Genomic DNA, 15803 nt, shown 5'->3' on the forward strand with positions numbered 1-15803 from the left:
TGTCCAGGAATTAGAACACCTAGCACAGTCCTTGTTGACGCAGGCAATGACCAATCTTGTATTTTTCTGTAAATTACAGCTCATATTGTTTATGGGAGAGGCACTGTTTGTCTGGCTCCTCTGATGAGAACTGTCCAGTATGGCTGAATTTCTAGCATAGCTCTCATCTTCCTCGGAGCACACAAGCCCCACAACTACGTCAAGGTAGTGCCTCACTGGGGGACTTCTTCTTCTTCTTCTTCTTCTTCTTCTTCTTCTTCTTCTTCTTCTTCTTCTTCTTCTTCTTCTTCTTCTTCTATTATTATTATTATTATTATTATTATTATTATTATTATTATTATTATTCTGAACTATATAAACCTACATATTAAAAAAAAAGTCAGCCCAACCAGGACCTGTGAACATGTAGGATATATGCAATGTCAAGATGACTGTTGAAGGGTGGAAAATGAAAATAAAACCAGAAGAAAAAGGACTGATTTTGCTCAAAGCCCAGAGGGACACATGTAGAGGAAGCGCATTTGGCAGAGGCCCAGGTTGAAACAAAGAGGGAAATTACACCTGTTCTCTTTCTCTCTCTCTGCAGAAGTACTGTAGGCATTTCTTCTGGGCCAAGTGTGCACTTTTTTTGACCTCTAAGGGCCACTGGGAGCCTGGCCTGTAATTGTGTAACATCCACAGAGGGATACCTTTCAAATTCCTGGCCTGCTCTATGTATATGTATGTGAGGGCTCCTGTAGTATTTTATCTCTCATTTTTGCAAGAGAAAGGGGAATAAAATGCATCCATGTCATCAAAAATAGGCTGTTGCTGCTGAATGTTGGCAGTGTAATCTGAGAGTGCATTGCAGGCTGCAAAACTAAGTCTGCAAGGGACCCCTTCCTGCTGGAACTGCTAGTGAGTCCCAAGTCCAAGCCTTCTAGAACACTGTTTTTCAGACTTGGCAACTTTAAGATGTGTGGACTTCAACTTCCAGAATTCCATGGCCACCATGCTGGCTGGATAATCCTGGGAGTTGAAGTCCACTTATCTTAAAGTTGCCAAGTTTGAAAAACAGTGTTCTAGAACTAAGTAGGGTAATGGATGCAAGTGATATCTTGTCACAGCATTTTGCCAGTTCTTCTTGTTCTTCTGCAATATAACCCCAACAGTCATTCTTGCATGATGGTTTGGTTCTATTATTTCTGTTGTAGATATATATACACACACATGCACACACAGTGTGTGTGTGTCTTGGTCAGCACTGTTGCATGAATGTTGATACCCCCATAACAATCAAGGTACCTTTGGACTTCTGAACGAGCATGTGTCGTTTTGGTTTTCTTTTGTTTTTGGAAATCATCACGGACAGAAGTCCTCTTTCTCCCAGGTGTCAGTCAGCTCTGAAAAGCTGCTTAAATGAGAAAAGGGTTGAATAATGAAGGGAGACCCCCAAAGCTACTTAAAGCCAGGCTTAAATCTAGGAAAGCACATTTGCAGTTTGTTACAAAATTGGAAGAACATTTATCTGGAATGACTATTACTTTAGATGGACTTTGCAACAAACCTCCATTTCAAGGAGCTCTTCTGCAATACAGGGCAATAGGCCATGATTACTGTTTTAGAGGGATAATGGAAACCCTGCAGCTATCATGTGACTGTTATTTTATAGGACTGGTTCTATGAGCAGGAGATCATTATAGAAATTTGCAGTCTATGAAACCAAATATTTGGATAGTTTTTAAAAATAACACCATGATAATTCAATCTTCCCAACCTGATGCCCCCACCCCACCAGTTCTAATCAGCTAGCTAGCCTAGATGGGGTTTGTGATCTGGGCTGAGAGCACTAAGATTCAACACCTTTTTAAAAAAAAATATGGGTGCACATGCTTAACAAGGGGAAAGATACAACTATTCTCCTTATTGTTCAATGCTGCGTCAGAAAGATTTCACCGTACAAGCGGGGCGGGGGAGGGGGGAGACCTGCCGCGGCTCCGGCTAGCAGTGCGCCTCCTGCGGGCGGAGTGCCGAAGGCGCCCTTCGCTCTCGGGAGTCTTCCTTTCCTAAAAGTCTGCGCCGAGTATTTATTTTCCTGTGTAACCCTGCCAGACGGCGTCTGCCTCTCTGAAGCTTGCAGCGATTTCCTTTCCAGCCTGCCCTTATCTTCTTCTGCACGTTGACTCTCGGTGACTAATAACACAATAACATAATAAAGTAGGATTTGTTTACTCCGCTCTCTAGGGGTGCGTATAAAAGGAGCCGCCGAGAGTCAACCAAGCCAGAAGCGCTCGCCGAGCCTCGCTGGAAGAAGGAGCGCCAGCCCACCTGCTCCGCCCCCCTCCTCCTCCTTGCGCGCAGCTCTCCTCTCTGCTGCCCGGCGGACTGCGGCGAGGAACCTGGTTCAGGGGTCGGTCGATCGATCCGCTTCGTGACTGCCTGCAACCTGCCGCAGGAGTAAAGCGGGTTAAAGGCGTAATTGCGCTGCCTGCCCCTGGGTTTGCCGGAGCAACCGTCGGGATGGATTACAAGCGGTTGATCCTTCCCCTACTTTTTGTGATCAGCCAGGGAGCTCAGCACGCGGGTAAGTCGAGGAACCCTTTTGTCATCTAAGTTCCTCTGCAAAGGTACTTAGTCCAGGCTGGCTGTGCCGATAGACTGCATCCGACCAAGGAAGAACAGCGAAGCTCTGATGCTCTGTGCTCTAAAACGTTTCCACAGCCTGACCAGGCGCTTATTTAGTTAGCCTCTCTGAGGGGCACTCCAGGACTACGGTCCTCAAGGCACTTAATCCGAAATAATTAGTTTGTCCCAGATTCGATCCTCCAGGCGAAGACCGGTCTGAGAGGCGATAGAATCTACTACCGTGCATCGTTTTAGCGGTGGCCGTTCGCAAATTTGGCTTAACTGGTGGGGATCGGGCAAGTTTTATCAATAGGATTCTTTTTAAAAAATATTTCCTTTCTCCTGTGAGAGCAGCTGTAGGAACCCTTCTGCCTCCTGGATTCACTAGCCCGAGGTGATTAGCCAGAGGGATGGGGCTTCAGGCGAATGATCCAAGAGTTGGAAGGTAGAGATTCAGGCAGCAAAATCTTGGGGCACTTGAGCAACCGACTGCGAGCTGCGGTTGATGGGACGGACCCTGAGCAGAATTAAGGGAGCAGGAACCCACTGATTTAAAGGAGGTGAGGCTTCTTGTAAAGGGGTATAAAGCTGGCAGTCCTCAGCTGCGTTCGCACAGAGCGCTAAACCAGAAACCACCGTGAACAAGCCACTACGGTTGTGTTCGTATGATACGCTAAACCAAAACACTCATGGGTTAGGGTGATGGTTCGTACCTCCTCGAAGCAGAATGTGTTTTGTTTGGCTTAACCTTAGCCACCGTGATATTTAAACCATGATTTACAGTTTATCATGTTATGCCAGGTAGAGGTTATTAACTCCCATGCCTTCCCCATCACAAGCAACCTCCCTCCCGGCAGTCGAGCGCAACTTCGGACGTTGAACAGGCTACCCCAACCCCGCATTATTCACGCGTGCTGGTTGTGCATTTGGGGAGTTGCAGTCCCAGTTTATCTTGAGGGCGAATCTCTGGGCAATCCCGCTAAAGCCCACGGTCTTCGAAAACTGACAGGAAAGGATCTTTCCTCCTCCCTTTGCTTTTGTTCGTAGAGGTAGTCAGTCCAGTTTCCTGCAGCTATTTGGGACCGCGCTTCCCATGAGCCGCGTTGCCCAGGGGCTCGGAAGCGCTCGTTAGTCGCCTGATAAGAACCGGGGCCTCGCTCGCTCGCCTTTGTCGCTCGAGGGCCCGTCAACCCCAGAGAGGACTTGGTTGGTTTTAAGATGCGCGGCGCACTGAACGGAGCGGGCTGCGCGCTTCGGTTCCGCGGCGGCGACGGCGGCCGCGGACTGACCGGTTTGTATTTCCCGGTCTCGTCCTTGCGCTTCTTAGCGACGCGGGTCGCCCAGCGCGGAGCCACGTGCAGTTCTTGAAGCGGGGCGGGGAAGCTGCTCCACGGGAGCGGCGGGCACGTCAGGCTTCCCCAAGTGTCCTCTGTTCGTCCGCCGCCGGTCGAGATGTTCTGCTTTCCTTTCCGAGCCGTGCGCTTGCCCCCGGTCTCGGTCGAGCGCAGTCCGGCGCCGCGCTCGCCTCCTGCTTCGGGCCGCTTCTGGCACCGGCGCCGCTCAGCGAACGCCTCTTTCTTGCCTTTCTCAGACGCCGCGCTCGGTGCCTGGGCGGGAGCCGCCAAGCAGCCCGTGGGCGCCCCCTCGCCGCCGCGCAGAGCCAAGCGCTGCTCCTGTTCTTCCCTGATGGATAAAGAGTGCGTCTACTTCTGCCACCTGGACATCATCTGGATTAACACTCCAGAGTAAGTACTGCCTCCGCTTTGGCACTAAGCCATTAATGTAGTTTTTATCGCTCTGCGATTGCGGTTTAATTAGTCTGGGATTCTTCTGTTAAGGCAAGCTCAGCACATCCCTCGTTTATCTGGCCAGGGCTATCTGCCCCCATCAGCCAGATCCAAAGGAGCACAAATGGGAACTCTAATTGCACTTCAGACTTAGGATAATCTGGGGATAGACCTGTTTGTTCAGGCAGGGTTGTTTGCTCCTAGCACTTCAAAGAAGCAAAAATGAAAACCTGGTATTTTCCAGATATGTTGGATTACAATTTCCATCATACTGATGGTGGTGAGGGGTGTTGTAGTTCCATAAAGTGGAGGGAACCAGGTTAGGGCAGGCTGGTCTAAAGATTACTGTGTGAGTGTAACAGAAGTGCACATCAGGAAGCTGTTTTCTGGAACAATTCTGTTGGATCGGCATCTAAATCGAACACGGTTGCATTCTGCTTGCTTCCAAGCAGTTTGTAGATTTGCATCCTTAACCTTTGTAGCTATGAATTTAAGTGTGCAACACTGCAGCCTGGGAAGAAAGGGTTATTAATAACAGCAAAAGAAGAGTGGAAGCTGTTACCTACATTTGTTTGGATGTATTTCTTAAGTTTGCAATCTATTTCCATGGGCTGTTTTTATTAAATTGACAACGCCTGACTTTTTTAGCCTAAAAGCATAATCCTAAACTTTAATTTTGGTTCTTCTGGATTGTCTGTGTGTGTGTGTTTGACAGTACAGCAGTTCAAGGAAGCTCAGCTATTTGCTCTCATGCATGAAATCTGATTTTAATGGGCCCATTTGTGGTGTTAGACTGAAATTGGCTTGATACACTATGAGCAAAGTTTGTTAAGACAAAATCTGGCCACAAAGTTCTCCTATGGGGCTCTGCCGGATCAGCATCACGTACGGCAGGATTTCAGTTAATCAAATTAGCAAAGGGAAACCAAAGACAGGTTGCTATCAGACAAATCATGTTGTGTAATCCTTGATGAGTGTGCTGAAATGTATCTGCTGCTAGCACACACCAATCCTGCTTTAAATATTTGGCTTAATAGAGCTCTACCCATAGTGTGTGAGGCAAGTGAGGGTGCGTCTTTGCTCAGTGGATATTAATGCTGCCAAATTATTAGAAGTTTGAACTGAGATAGGCCTCATAGATGTCTGCTTTTGCCAAGCCTCACACACACAGCCATTTCACACCAAACTGTAGTTCCAGTCTGATCCTACAAGCACGGTCAGTGGTGAGGGATGATGGAAGTTGCAGTCTAAGAATAACTGGGAGATCACACGCTGCTCATTAAATATTTATTTATTTATTTATTTATAGGCGGACTGTGCCATATGGGCTTGGAAGTCTTTCTCGAACCAGACGGTCCCTTAAAGACTTACCACTTGGGAAGCTTCAGCCATCTCCCAGCAGATGCCACTGTGCTAGCCTGAAGGACAAGAAGTGTATGAGCTTTTGCCAGGCAGGAACCGAGCACAGGTAGGATTTCTCTTTGCTTGCTGAATGGAGATCTGGATTCCAATGCACGTTCTTCGCTTCTAAGTATTTGAGCTGCCATCGCCTGAACATTTGTGTTGATATCAGTGAAGTGACTGAAGGCTACAGGTTTTGAAGCATCTAAATAAACAGGGTGGCGTTAGAGTGTTAGACTAGCATTAGGGTCCTAGTCTCTATTCAGACACAACATCCAGTGAATGATTTTGAGCAGGGACAGGCAACTGATGCCCTCTGCACCTTTTGAACTTCAAATTTCATCATTCCCAGGGTCAGCCTCCCAGGTAGGAAACACAACAAGATGAGCTAATTCAACTTTATTGTAAAGCGACATTAACTAGTTATAGAGGAAGAACAAGATTAATGTTTAATAAACGTGCTACAGTTTGTGCAAGAAATGTGAATGTTTCTCACAGCTGCACCTTTTTGTTGTTGTTGATATGAACAGATCTCAGTCCACTACAGAGAAGGGATGGAAGCATCTTCTTAAAGAGAGAGATTGCAAAGGGCTTGGACTGAAATGTACATTTCATCAACTGGCTGACATCAGGAAAATGAAAAGGTAAAATTGTCCTTTGCAACTTCTAGAAAAGGATTGATTCCAATAAATGTGTACCATCAGTGGAATACATAAAATCTCAAGCAAGTGAAAAGTTAGCCTTTTGTTTCAGTAGGAGCTAAGCGGACTCTACATTTTCCTAACTGGTGTATGTAGCTGATTTCAGTTCTTGTAAATGGTCATTTATGAGTTGTGTTCAGTTGGATTTCCTTTAGACTGACTTGGAAAAAGGCTTTTTCCCAATGTGCGGTGTTCAGTTAAGCCATCAGTATACTGCTGTCTGTATACACTCAGTTTACCAGACCTTGAGCCAACAGACTCTGCAGGAAACTGACAAATTTTCTGCATCAATTAAGATCATCTGCATAAAAATGTAAATGGCATAATTTCATATCATTATGCAAATCACCCGAGGAGGGTACTTCTAATTTAATGAATGTTTGTTAATAACCAAACCCTCTCCTCCAGCTGCTGCATTAAAGTGAGGTTTCGTTGTCTTTTCGTATAGATGATAATGTCATTCTTCCAGAGGCTTCTTTTAACTTCCCATGTGTGACATACTACCATTTGTGTGAAACTTTTTGTAATAAAAGTTACATCAGAATTTTGCCCTTGAATGCTTTTCAGTAGCATTGGTTTTCTGCAAAGAGGCTCAGCCTCTTTAGGAAAAAAATGGAATTATGGCAGGAATGAATGCCCCCAAGTTCAGCATGTGGGTGCAAAAATACAGTTATTAGCAGCGTTGCCTTATTTAATGCACTTGGATGCAATTTAGTTTATAGACAAAGTATGGTGCTAACAGAGTTGCCGTTGTTTTGTAAAAAAAAAAAAAAAAAAAATCTCCGCTCTAGCTTTAACAGAAGTCAAATACAAGGGAGTTTAGCAAGTAGATACTTTTATCCCTTCTTGGTAGATTATACTGATTATATGCCATCATATGTCAACTCTTAGCCCTTCCATAAATAGATTTTCTCTGGACCATCTGTCCCCAACCTGATCCTTCAGGTTTTCCAAAAGTGCATCCATTGCTGTGTAACTGAGTCCATATACCTTGCAAATATTATATTAGTATTTTATTTATCTCCTGCACTAAAGTGAGATAAATTTGAATGCTGTAAGAGTATGTGAACTTATAAGCCTTGCATAACATCTCAAGAAGTAATATGGAAAAAAATAATACAGCTACATGTAACTCTGGGTTATAGAGATTGAAGAATTTGTAGTACCAGAAAATGTTGATTAATTAAATACACATGTGACTAAGACAGCTAGAATGTGTGATGTCTATATCTATCTATACATACATCAACATACTTGATCATTTAACTTAATGAGTTCTCTTTTTTTCTTCTTCTGCAGATTGGATACTCTTCGAAATAGTATCAAAGCTTCTTTCAATATTGCCAAACTGGTAAACAAGCTGCGCAAACCACAGCAGCTGAAAAATAACCGAATATATAAAAAGCAAAACATTTGGCAAAGTCTGAAAATGACATCGTAGTGGAAAGATCACCAGTCCTAATCCTCAAGTCATCAAGAATTTCTGACACAGCTTTGCCGAAGCTCTGTTTTGGCTTCTTAACATTCCACTTCAGGAAAAGATCAAGGAGTGTTGATCTAAATATTAACTCTCTAAAAGTAAAGGAGAGCCCAGATAAATATTCCATTCAGACTGATGACAAAGCAGATAAATACTGGCATCTCTTCAGAATTCAGTTGGTTTGAGCGGGTCAAAGACTTTTTAACCAACTCCTTTACAGACTGTCAGATCAAGAATAGATGCGTTTGGGTCCCAGCTCCAAAAAAGAGAGTAGCATTTAAAGCATCAGCTCCTTTGATTTGTCAGGGTTCAGCCTCAATATAACCCAAGCTATGTTGTGGGCAAGATCAGCAATGGAAAGATCAAGATTTGAAAGAGAAGACGCCTTAGTTCTGACCACGATTAAAGGGCAACTGACTGTGCTATTTTGATCAAGGCACATCTCCCAAGTTACAGGTCTACCTCATATGCTATAAGTTGCACTCTTACCAAACTAACATTACAACTATTTTGTGAGTTTTGAGTGTTGGCTTCATCCTCTTATCTTTAAGCATAATTGCCTATAGTTCAGTTAATTTAGTTTTAGATTTTCAGGACTGCAGATCAAACTTGTCTATGCTCTAGTGGTGAGGGAATGAAGTAAATTGCCACCATCCCAAAGATACAATGATACTTGGGAAAGTAGATCTCACAGTTTTTCAGTGGATCATCTTTTAAAAGAGTGTTACCAGAATCGGAGTGATAAAGGATTGTTAATAAGTGAACTTTAGTATGTCTGAAAAAACTGAAATCTAGTGCTGTTGAGTAAAACATGATTTGAATGACCAAAGTTGTACTAAGAGGTTGTGCTGCCTAGCCTTGTTCCCTATAGATAAAATTTGAAGGCAACACTAGTTTAAATCTAAGATCAAAGGCTTATCCTGAGCAAACATTAATAGCAATGGATTTATCTATATGATGAATTTGCTGTATAATGTTTCTGGATCATATTTTGTATGATGTGCTCTTTACCATTATATATTATATTTATATTCAAGCAATTGTCAATTATATTTACTATGTTGAACGTATATTGAAACAGGCCATATTGGTCTATATGTCTTATAAATTTCTGTATGAAATTGGAAAATTTTTATGCCTGTTAAGGTAAATATACTAGAAATAAATATTTTGAACTACTCGGTTTCTTTTATAGTGCTTGTATTATTATTTTTTATACTCTCTTTTATGTTGCTTCTTCACTTTCATTGGGCATAATATGGTAAATTGAAGTTAGGACTCATTTTAGAAAATATTTTGCATATTGATTGATAAGACTTCTCTAAATGTATACTTTTATAGGACTCACTGGGACAAGGTCTCAACCTACCATTTTCCAGTGCTACAAGATTTCATACTCATATATGGTCCACATGTCATATCCTTCTCACAAATACCTAATTTGAACTGAGTTTTAGGAAACAAAATGTTTTATTCCATACTATTGCACCATCAAAACTGCATTTCTTAATGTTCCTTGTAAGTACTTCAGACACGGATGATTACCATATGACAGGTATTAATCAATGGTATAACAGGCTTAGAATTAGCTTTAATATGCACATTCATAAAACAAATACATATCTTTTGGGTTAAGGATTCCTGGCAATCTCCTGGTGTAAATTGGTGTTCATGCATAACTTCCAAAAACCATCCAAATGATATATTATTAAACTTCATTGAGTTGTTATTACTGTACTATTTTTTCTGTTCCTGAGATACTGTATTCTGTTCCTGTCCTTGTGTCTTCAGGATCATTTTGGTGTATCAGAGGTTACAAATCTCATCTTCCAGAAATGCAAAATGGTATCACAATAAGCTACAAAGCTTGGCTTAAAGAGCAATACATGTATATTAACTAAACTTATTGCCTTAGTGTGCTTTGTGAACTCACTCTATAAATCAACACAATTAGAAATCTATAATAAAAATAATATGTTGGGTTACACAAGTATGTTAATCATTGCCCCAAGGTTACCATAAGATTAAAAACTCTGTGATAGGGGCCATGTTACTCAGTGGAATGATTTCACATATATTGCAGTCTTCATCAGTTACTAGTTATTCAGTTAATTGGAAATCAGAAATATTAGTCAATCTCTCCTTACGTTTTAGGTTGACCCATGAACATGGATTGCATCCTAATCCCAGAAAAAATAATAGTCCTTCATAGTGTTAAGCTAAATTGGAGCTGAGAAAAACAACACATGGCTGTATTGGCATGCCCTACTCACCCATACTTAATGAAACCATAAATTATTTAAACCCAATTAAATGAATTAATTAACTTCAGTTTACTTAAATAGTATATAGAGGTAGAAATCAATTGCATGGGCTAGGTTTACACAACAGATGAGGTTATTTCTAGCCTACATGTGGTTGGCTACTTAGTGATTTAGTGTGTCATGCAACTTTAGTCTAATACAGAATTTAATTGTTAAGAGAAATAACTTTCTTATAAAACAGCTTTTCCCAATCTGGTTTCTTCAGCATGTTTGCTGAGAATTCTAAGACTTACAGTCCCAACCCACTTAGATGGCACCATTGGGATGATTGATGGAAAGCAGAGTTTATTTTATTACTGCACCAGCAAACAGGGTTTAAAAATACATTATAAATTAATACTTTTTTATTTTAAATCAGTAATTTTCCCGTTTCCAACTGTTTGAGGATCAGAAAGTCAGCATGTCGGGACTTTCCCATCAATATGCCTATAGGCTGGGCAAATCTTCACTTTAGCCTAGAGCAGTGTTTCTCAAATTCCCTGCAATTGTAGACTGTGAAATAAATGTTGGGGGGCAGGGGAACCTCTTACCTAAATTTATCATTCGCATTATTTTAGATAATTATGTTATAAACAACAAGTCTTAGCGCAAACTTGCTGGTCAAGAATGTCCTTAAGTAGAAAATACTGAATGCTAAGGAGCTAGTGGCAAGTGAATCTCCAACCCAATATAATCTTTAGATATTTATCATTGTATATCCTATTCACACTTTTCTTTTTGAATTGTTTGTGTAAGATCACTTGCCTCAGTACATGTACACTCATAGTTGAGTGTACATGTACACTTGCACTTGAGTCCTACTCACTACGGTCAGTTTACTGAACTTTAGTAGGCAGCATGGCTACTACTTGTATGATCACTTGTACGCTTTGATGAGCTACTCCATTCCATTCTTGTTAACCAGCTGACTGGTGGTGAATGCAGACAGGTGGGGACCAAGGTGACAAGCAGCATCTGGTCTGACCAGCTGATTGGAGGCTGTGATAGACTACATGCTGGACCTCTGTGAAAGTAACGTTTGAGATTCAGATGGAGTTTGAGAGGTATTTAACATTTCATTTAATGAGCACTATTGTTGGAATTATATGAATTACTTTGACAAGATTCTAGTTTAGTTTTTCCAGACATCCTTGGAATCTAAACTATGCAGCCTTACCACAAGCTCATGCAAATGTGTCTCATAACTATTCTAATTGATCTTTGGTTCAGCCCAGCAAAACCCCTGGGTAGTTTTGGTTTTTCAGTAATGAGCAAGTGGGCAAGATACATGCTATTAAGAAACGTTTATGTATTTACAGGTATTGTATGATGGAAAATTGTTCTCTTGAACCAACACTTTTGTCTTTGTTTTCTCCTGAATGATTTTTAGTAGCCACTGTGTGTGTCTGTGTGTGTGTCCATATTGAGCATTTCCACTAAGGGAATTATTATTATTATTATTATTATTATTATTATTATTAAACTTTTTTCATTAATATTAACACAGCAATGGTGGGATTATAAAACGTTACAGTACTCCTTGAATGCTTGTTGACTCCTGGTTAAAAATCATCAATATATTTTCTGTTTGCAAATGAAGGATGTCTTTAATTTAGAACATTCCTCTTCCAAAAATGCAACATTAGAATAAGCCCAATAAAACGGAAAAATAGTCTAAATAGCCATTTTTCTTAACTGACAGTGTTAAGTAGTCTCTGCAACAAATTAGGATTAGTGTTAATTATATTTGGTTTGAAAAACCTTCTGTAAATCATTCATATTTCATGAAATCCACTGTAATATTATGACTGTTTTTTGTTTTTTGAATATTCCCTTGCTATTGTACAATAACATTGTTTTTTTTGGGACATCCTGGAACTGCAGCCATTAATTAATGGGTAGATTTATCAATCAAAGCTTAAGTTGATTCACAGATGAACATACGCAGACCTTATACTACATCTAGTGGGATATATACACCATCCTCAGAGGTTGAGGAGTGCATTGCTTGGGCAAAGTAACTCAGAGAGCCTGGACAGCCAAGGAAGTAAAACATAGCATCAGCTACCTAGAACCACTGACAACCTAAACAGTCTCTTGAAATTACAACCCCTTGTAAACTATGAAGAAGGAAACAGATTGTGTTTACTCATGAAGAAGGCAGTAAGGCTCCTATTCTGAACAAAAGCACATGCAGTCTGCCTCTTGGCTGAATGAGTCTGGGGAATCCACAATTTAACTTTGGACTGACTCAGCCTCAAGGACTTAGACACAGGCAAATGGAGCTTGGACACAAGTGTATTCAAACAGTTCACAATGCTCTTCAGGAGGCCCCTGATGGACCTGCTAGTAAGCAGCCAGTGCAAAGTAAAGTCTTTGTGTTATGATTCCCACTGGAGAGAGTGGAAGTGAAAATATCCTCATTGCAGAATGCTTGGGGTGGGGGATGAGGGAGTCTGTATGTCTTCCTTCCCTTCCTTTTGATTCCCGTAACAGTTCCAAAACAGATTCTGATAGCTTCCAACTATCCCAGCTAATTAATAATATTAGTATTAGTAATATTTATTAGAAAGAGGGTTAAGAATTCCAGTGTGTTTTCTACTTTCAAATGAAAATCCTATATATAAGCAAATTAAGGCAGCAAGATTCTAGTTACTTTTCTTGTCCTTTTCAGCAGAAAATGGAGACAGCTTGTTGTGGGTGGTTGTTGTTGTTGTTGGTAGTGTGTATGTGTGTGTGAAAGCAGAACAGTCAGCACCTGTTGGTTGTTTCAGAAATAGCTCCTAGAGTTCTTGTCAATGTGAGAATCAGTTGTCATAATAATCTCATGCAGAGACCTCATGAACTGCATCTTCAAGTTGATTTGGTGTAAGGGCTGAAGCTGGCAAGGTAGAAGCCAATGATTCTTATGCTAGACAGAACCATTATGCAAACATGGAACAGGTGTTGCCAACTTTTAAGGCCAGGACAAGAATGTCGAAAAATTAATTGACTCAGGAAAAGGCACAAGGTTCAAACCTCAGAGCTGACATTTGTCTGTTTTGATTTTTTTTCTCTCTGTGTGTATTTTTTCAGTATGCATATTTTCTGCATATATATGATTCTTGTCTGTATTAAATCTAGGTGTGTGAAGTCTATGAAGATTTTGCTATTAGCTAGTTATCGAATATATGACTGATGTTCTGGAGAGCCGAGATTTATTGCCATGCCTTACGTGAAGTCTGATATTTGGAGAGTGTTCTGCAGGTCAAGCAAGAAAAAGCTGAGTCACTTATAGTAGTCTCAAGACCCCAAGTCCTAGCTTTCATACAGACAGGATTGGACATCAGACTGTATCTCAGCACCCTTCACAGTCAGTTATCAGTGCTGTTCTTGGTTTTGGTCCATCTTCATGTCAAAAGATTTCCAAGGTGATCTTCTGTACTTAAACCACCATCCATCCATTACTTCCTTTTGTGAGACCCACACCTGCTTTCCAAGACACTGATACACCCCTCTTTTGCACCTTTATGCACCACATGTCTGAAATAACCTCTTAGTATTTTGCAAGATGGTAACATGGTCATCCATCTCATCAAGCTCTACAAATTAAATAATTATGCCTTTGTGGAAGCATCATTTGACAGGACAACATGATGTACTTCTTTTTGGGCATCAAACATCATCCAAGATATAGCCAATCCAGTGAGTCTGTGTAGATATGTAGTGTATCCTACTACTGAATGCCCTGCTCTGCTGTAAAAGAACAGGTGATATTTCTTGTGAAGATCCTTTTCTACAATGGAGACAGAGCATCTAGGGCATCTTAAATGTTATTATTAGAGGAAAGGTGCTTATAAAATATCTAGTGTTCCTCTAACTTCTCTGTTTGTGCATAGTTTCCTCCCCCCCTTCCCTTTTCCTATAACCTATAATAGCATAGGACCTGGTTATCTAAAGGACCATCTGTCTTCTGTGGTTTTCGTCTGGCATGTATGATCAGGAGAGTTGACATGCTCCAGGTCCCACCCATTAAGCAGTGTTACCTGATGGGACCTAGGAAGCACGTCTTTTCTGTTGCGGTACCTGCCCTTTGGAACACCATCTCCCCTGAGATGTGTCTGGCCCCTACCCTGGCTGTGTTTATAAGAGACCTGACAACGTGGATTTTTCCCACGGTCTTGAGTCAAAGTGGGTGCATTTGTTTTTTAATGGTTTCTTCTTCTTCTGAATGCTTGGGTTTTAACTGTATTTTATTATTCCTTCTTACTGTGTGCTGTTCAGAGTCATTGCAGCATTGGGGGCCCTTATAAATATAAACTAGTTATAATAATAATAATATATTATTTATTTATTGGATTTCTCTCCCGCCCATCTCCCCTACAATATAACACCCTCTTCAACAACAAGCTATCAAAAACTAAGGCTTGCTGTTTTGAAACTGGGGCAGGCACTTCTTTCAAAAAGAAGAGTGTTAAAGAACCTGGTCTCCAGAGGAAATGGAAGGATTAAATGCCCTGCCTACATAGTACAAGATGGGTACTCTCTTTTATTTTACACTTACATAAAATGCCTGTACTTTAAGATGAATGATGTTTCATTACCATTCAAATAAGCAACTTGGGAGGGTATACACTTTTTGAATTAGCGGAAATAGAATATCAGCGAAGTCAGAGCCAGAGAGGGTGGGCCATTGACATAACAATAGTAGATGCTACATTTATAATGCTAAAATGAAAGTTTATTTGGTTTAATCTGTTGTAATCCCAATATCCTTTGGGGTTGCATTTGGTTGTGGGTTGCTAGGAGGCAAGCCAATTTAGACAAATGAGCTCCCAAAATATCTGCAAGACATCAATTTCCATCGGTAATGTACAGAAAAGTAGGATTGACATTATTTTTTCAGTTAGTTGCATGACACAATAGTCAGTCTCTATATAAACATAAATTTAAAGCTAGCAGATGCTTAAAATCTAGAGCATTTGTGAACTAACAGGTAATAAGAAATCAGATGACAATGAGAAAAGGTTTTGCAAAATTGTTCATAACATTTTCTACTTATTAATAGAATTTTATTTCCAATGACATATCTTGTAATTTGAGGCCTTGAAGAAGTATCTTTGAAATACCTTTTTTGGTAACTAAAGTCTAAACAAACAGAAAAACTAAATGGTTGGCTCACTTATTAGGGATGAGGGTAAAAAAGTAACTTTTTTTTTTTTTACTCTTAGGGGCTTTAGTTTGGAAGCTAAGGTGTGTTTTCATTTATGGGGAGGTATTTAAAATCAGCTTGGATTTACCTCTGACATGGAATGAAAAGGTACTTAACATATTCCAAGGAACTTACCATTACTCCCTACAATATAGGTAGGTTCAACTTTTCATAAAACCAACTTCTTCACAATAGGCTAAAATAATTTAGGGAAATAAGTCTTTATATATCAAGTGAGTAATGCTAGGGGGCTGATGTGTGAAACTTATTAGTAGGTAATTATTTTTAAACTTTCTTATATAAGTCGAATTCTCACATCGTACTAAACCATAATGT

The 15803-nt window shown here is 40.6% G+C and overlaps 1 protein-coding gene across 1 annotated transcript; it reads left to right on the forward strand.

Annotated features, from left to right (window-relative positions):
• Positions 1-2247: 2247 nt before the first annotated feature.
• EDN1 (endothelin 1) lies at positions 2248-9150 on the forward strand. The gene is made up of 5 exons (XM_007430432.3): positions 2248-2563; positions 4196-4349; positions 5701-5859; positions 6323-6436; positions 7793-9150. The coding sequence occupies exons 1-5, from the start codon at positions 2500-2502 to the stop codon at positions 7932-7934; spliced, it is 633 nt and encodes a 210-aa protein (XP_007430494.1). The 5' UTR covers positions 2248-2499; the 3' UTR covers positions 7935-9150.
• The last annotated feature ends 6653 nt before the right edge of the window (positions 9151-15803 follow it).

Source organism: Python bivittatus, unplaced genomic scaffold (genome assembly GCF_059951505.1).
Source record: "Python bivittatus isolate LINGU-HERP-01145 unplaced genomic scaffold, Pbiv_v1 ctg000840_np1212, whole genome shotgun sequence".
Lineage (NCBI taxonomy): Eukaryota > Metazoa > Chordata > Lepidosauria > Squamata > Pythonidae > Python > Python bivittatus.

What these genes read in the sequence shown, in the direction of transcription:
- EDN1 (XM_007430432.3), top strand. Translation starts at nt 2,500, where the DNA reads ATGGATTACAAGCGGTTGATCCTTCCCCTACTTTTTGTGATCAGCCAG. An exon ending in ATCTGGATTAACACTCCAGA is followed by an intron (nt 4,350 to 5,700) that starts GTAAGTACTGCC and finishes ATTTATTTATAG; the next exon opens with GCGGACTGTGCCATATGGGC. An exon ending in GACATCAGGAAAATGAAAAG is followed by an intron (nt 6,437 to 7,792) that starts GTAAAATTGTCC and finishes CTTCTTCTGCAG; the next exon opens with ATTGGATACTCTTCGAAATA.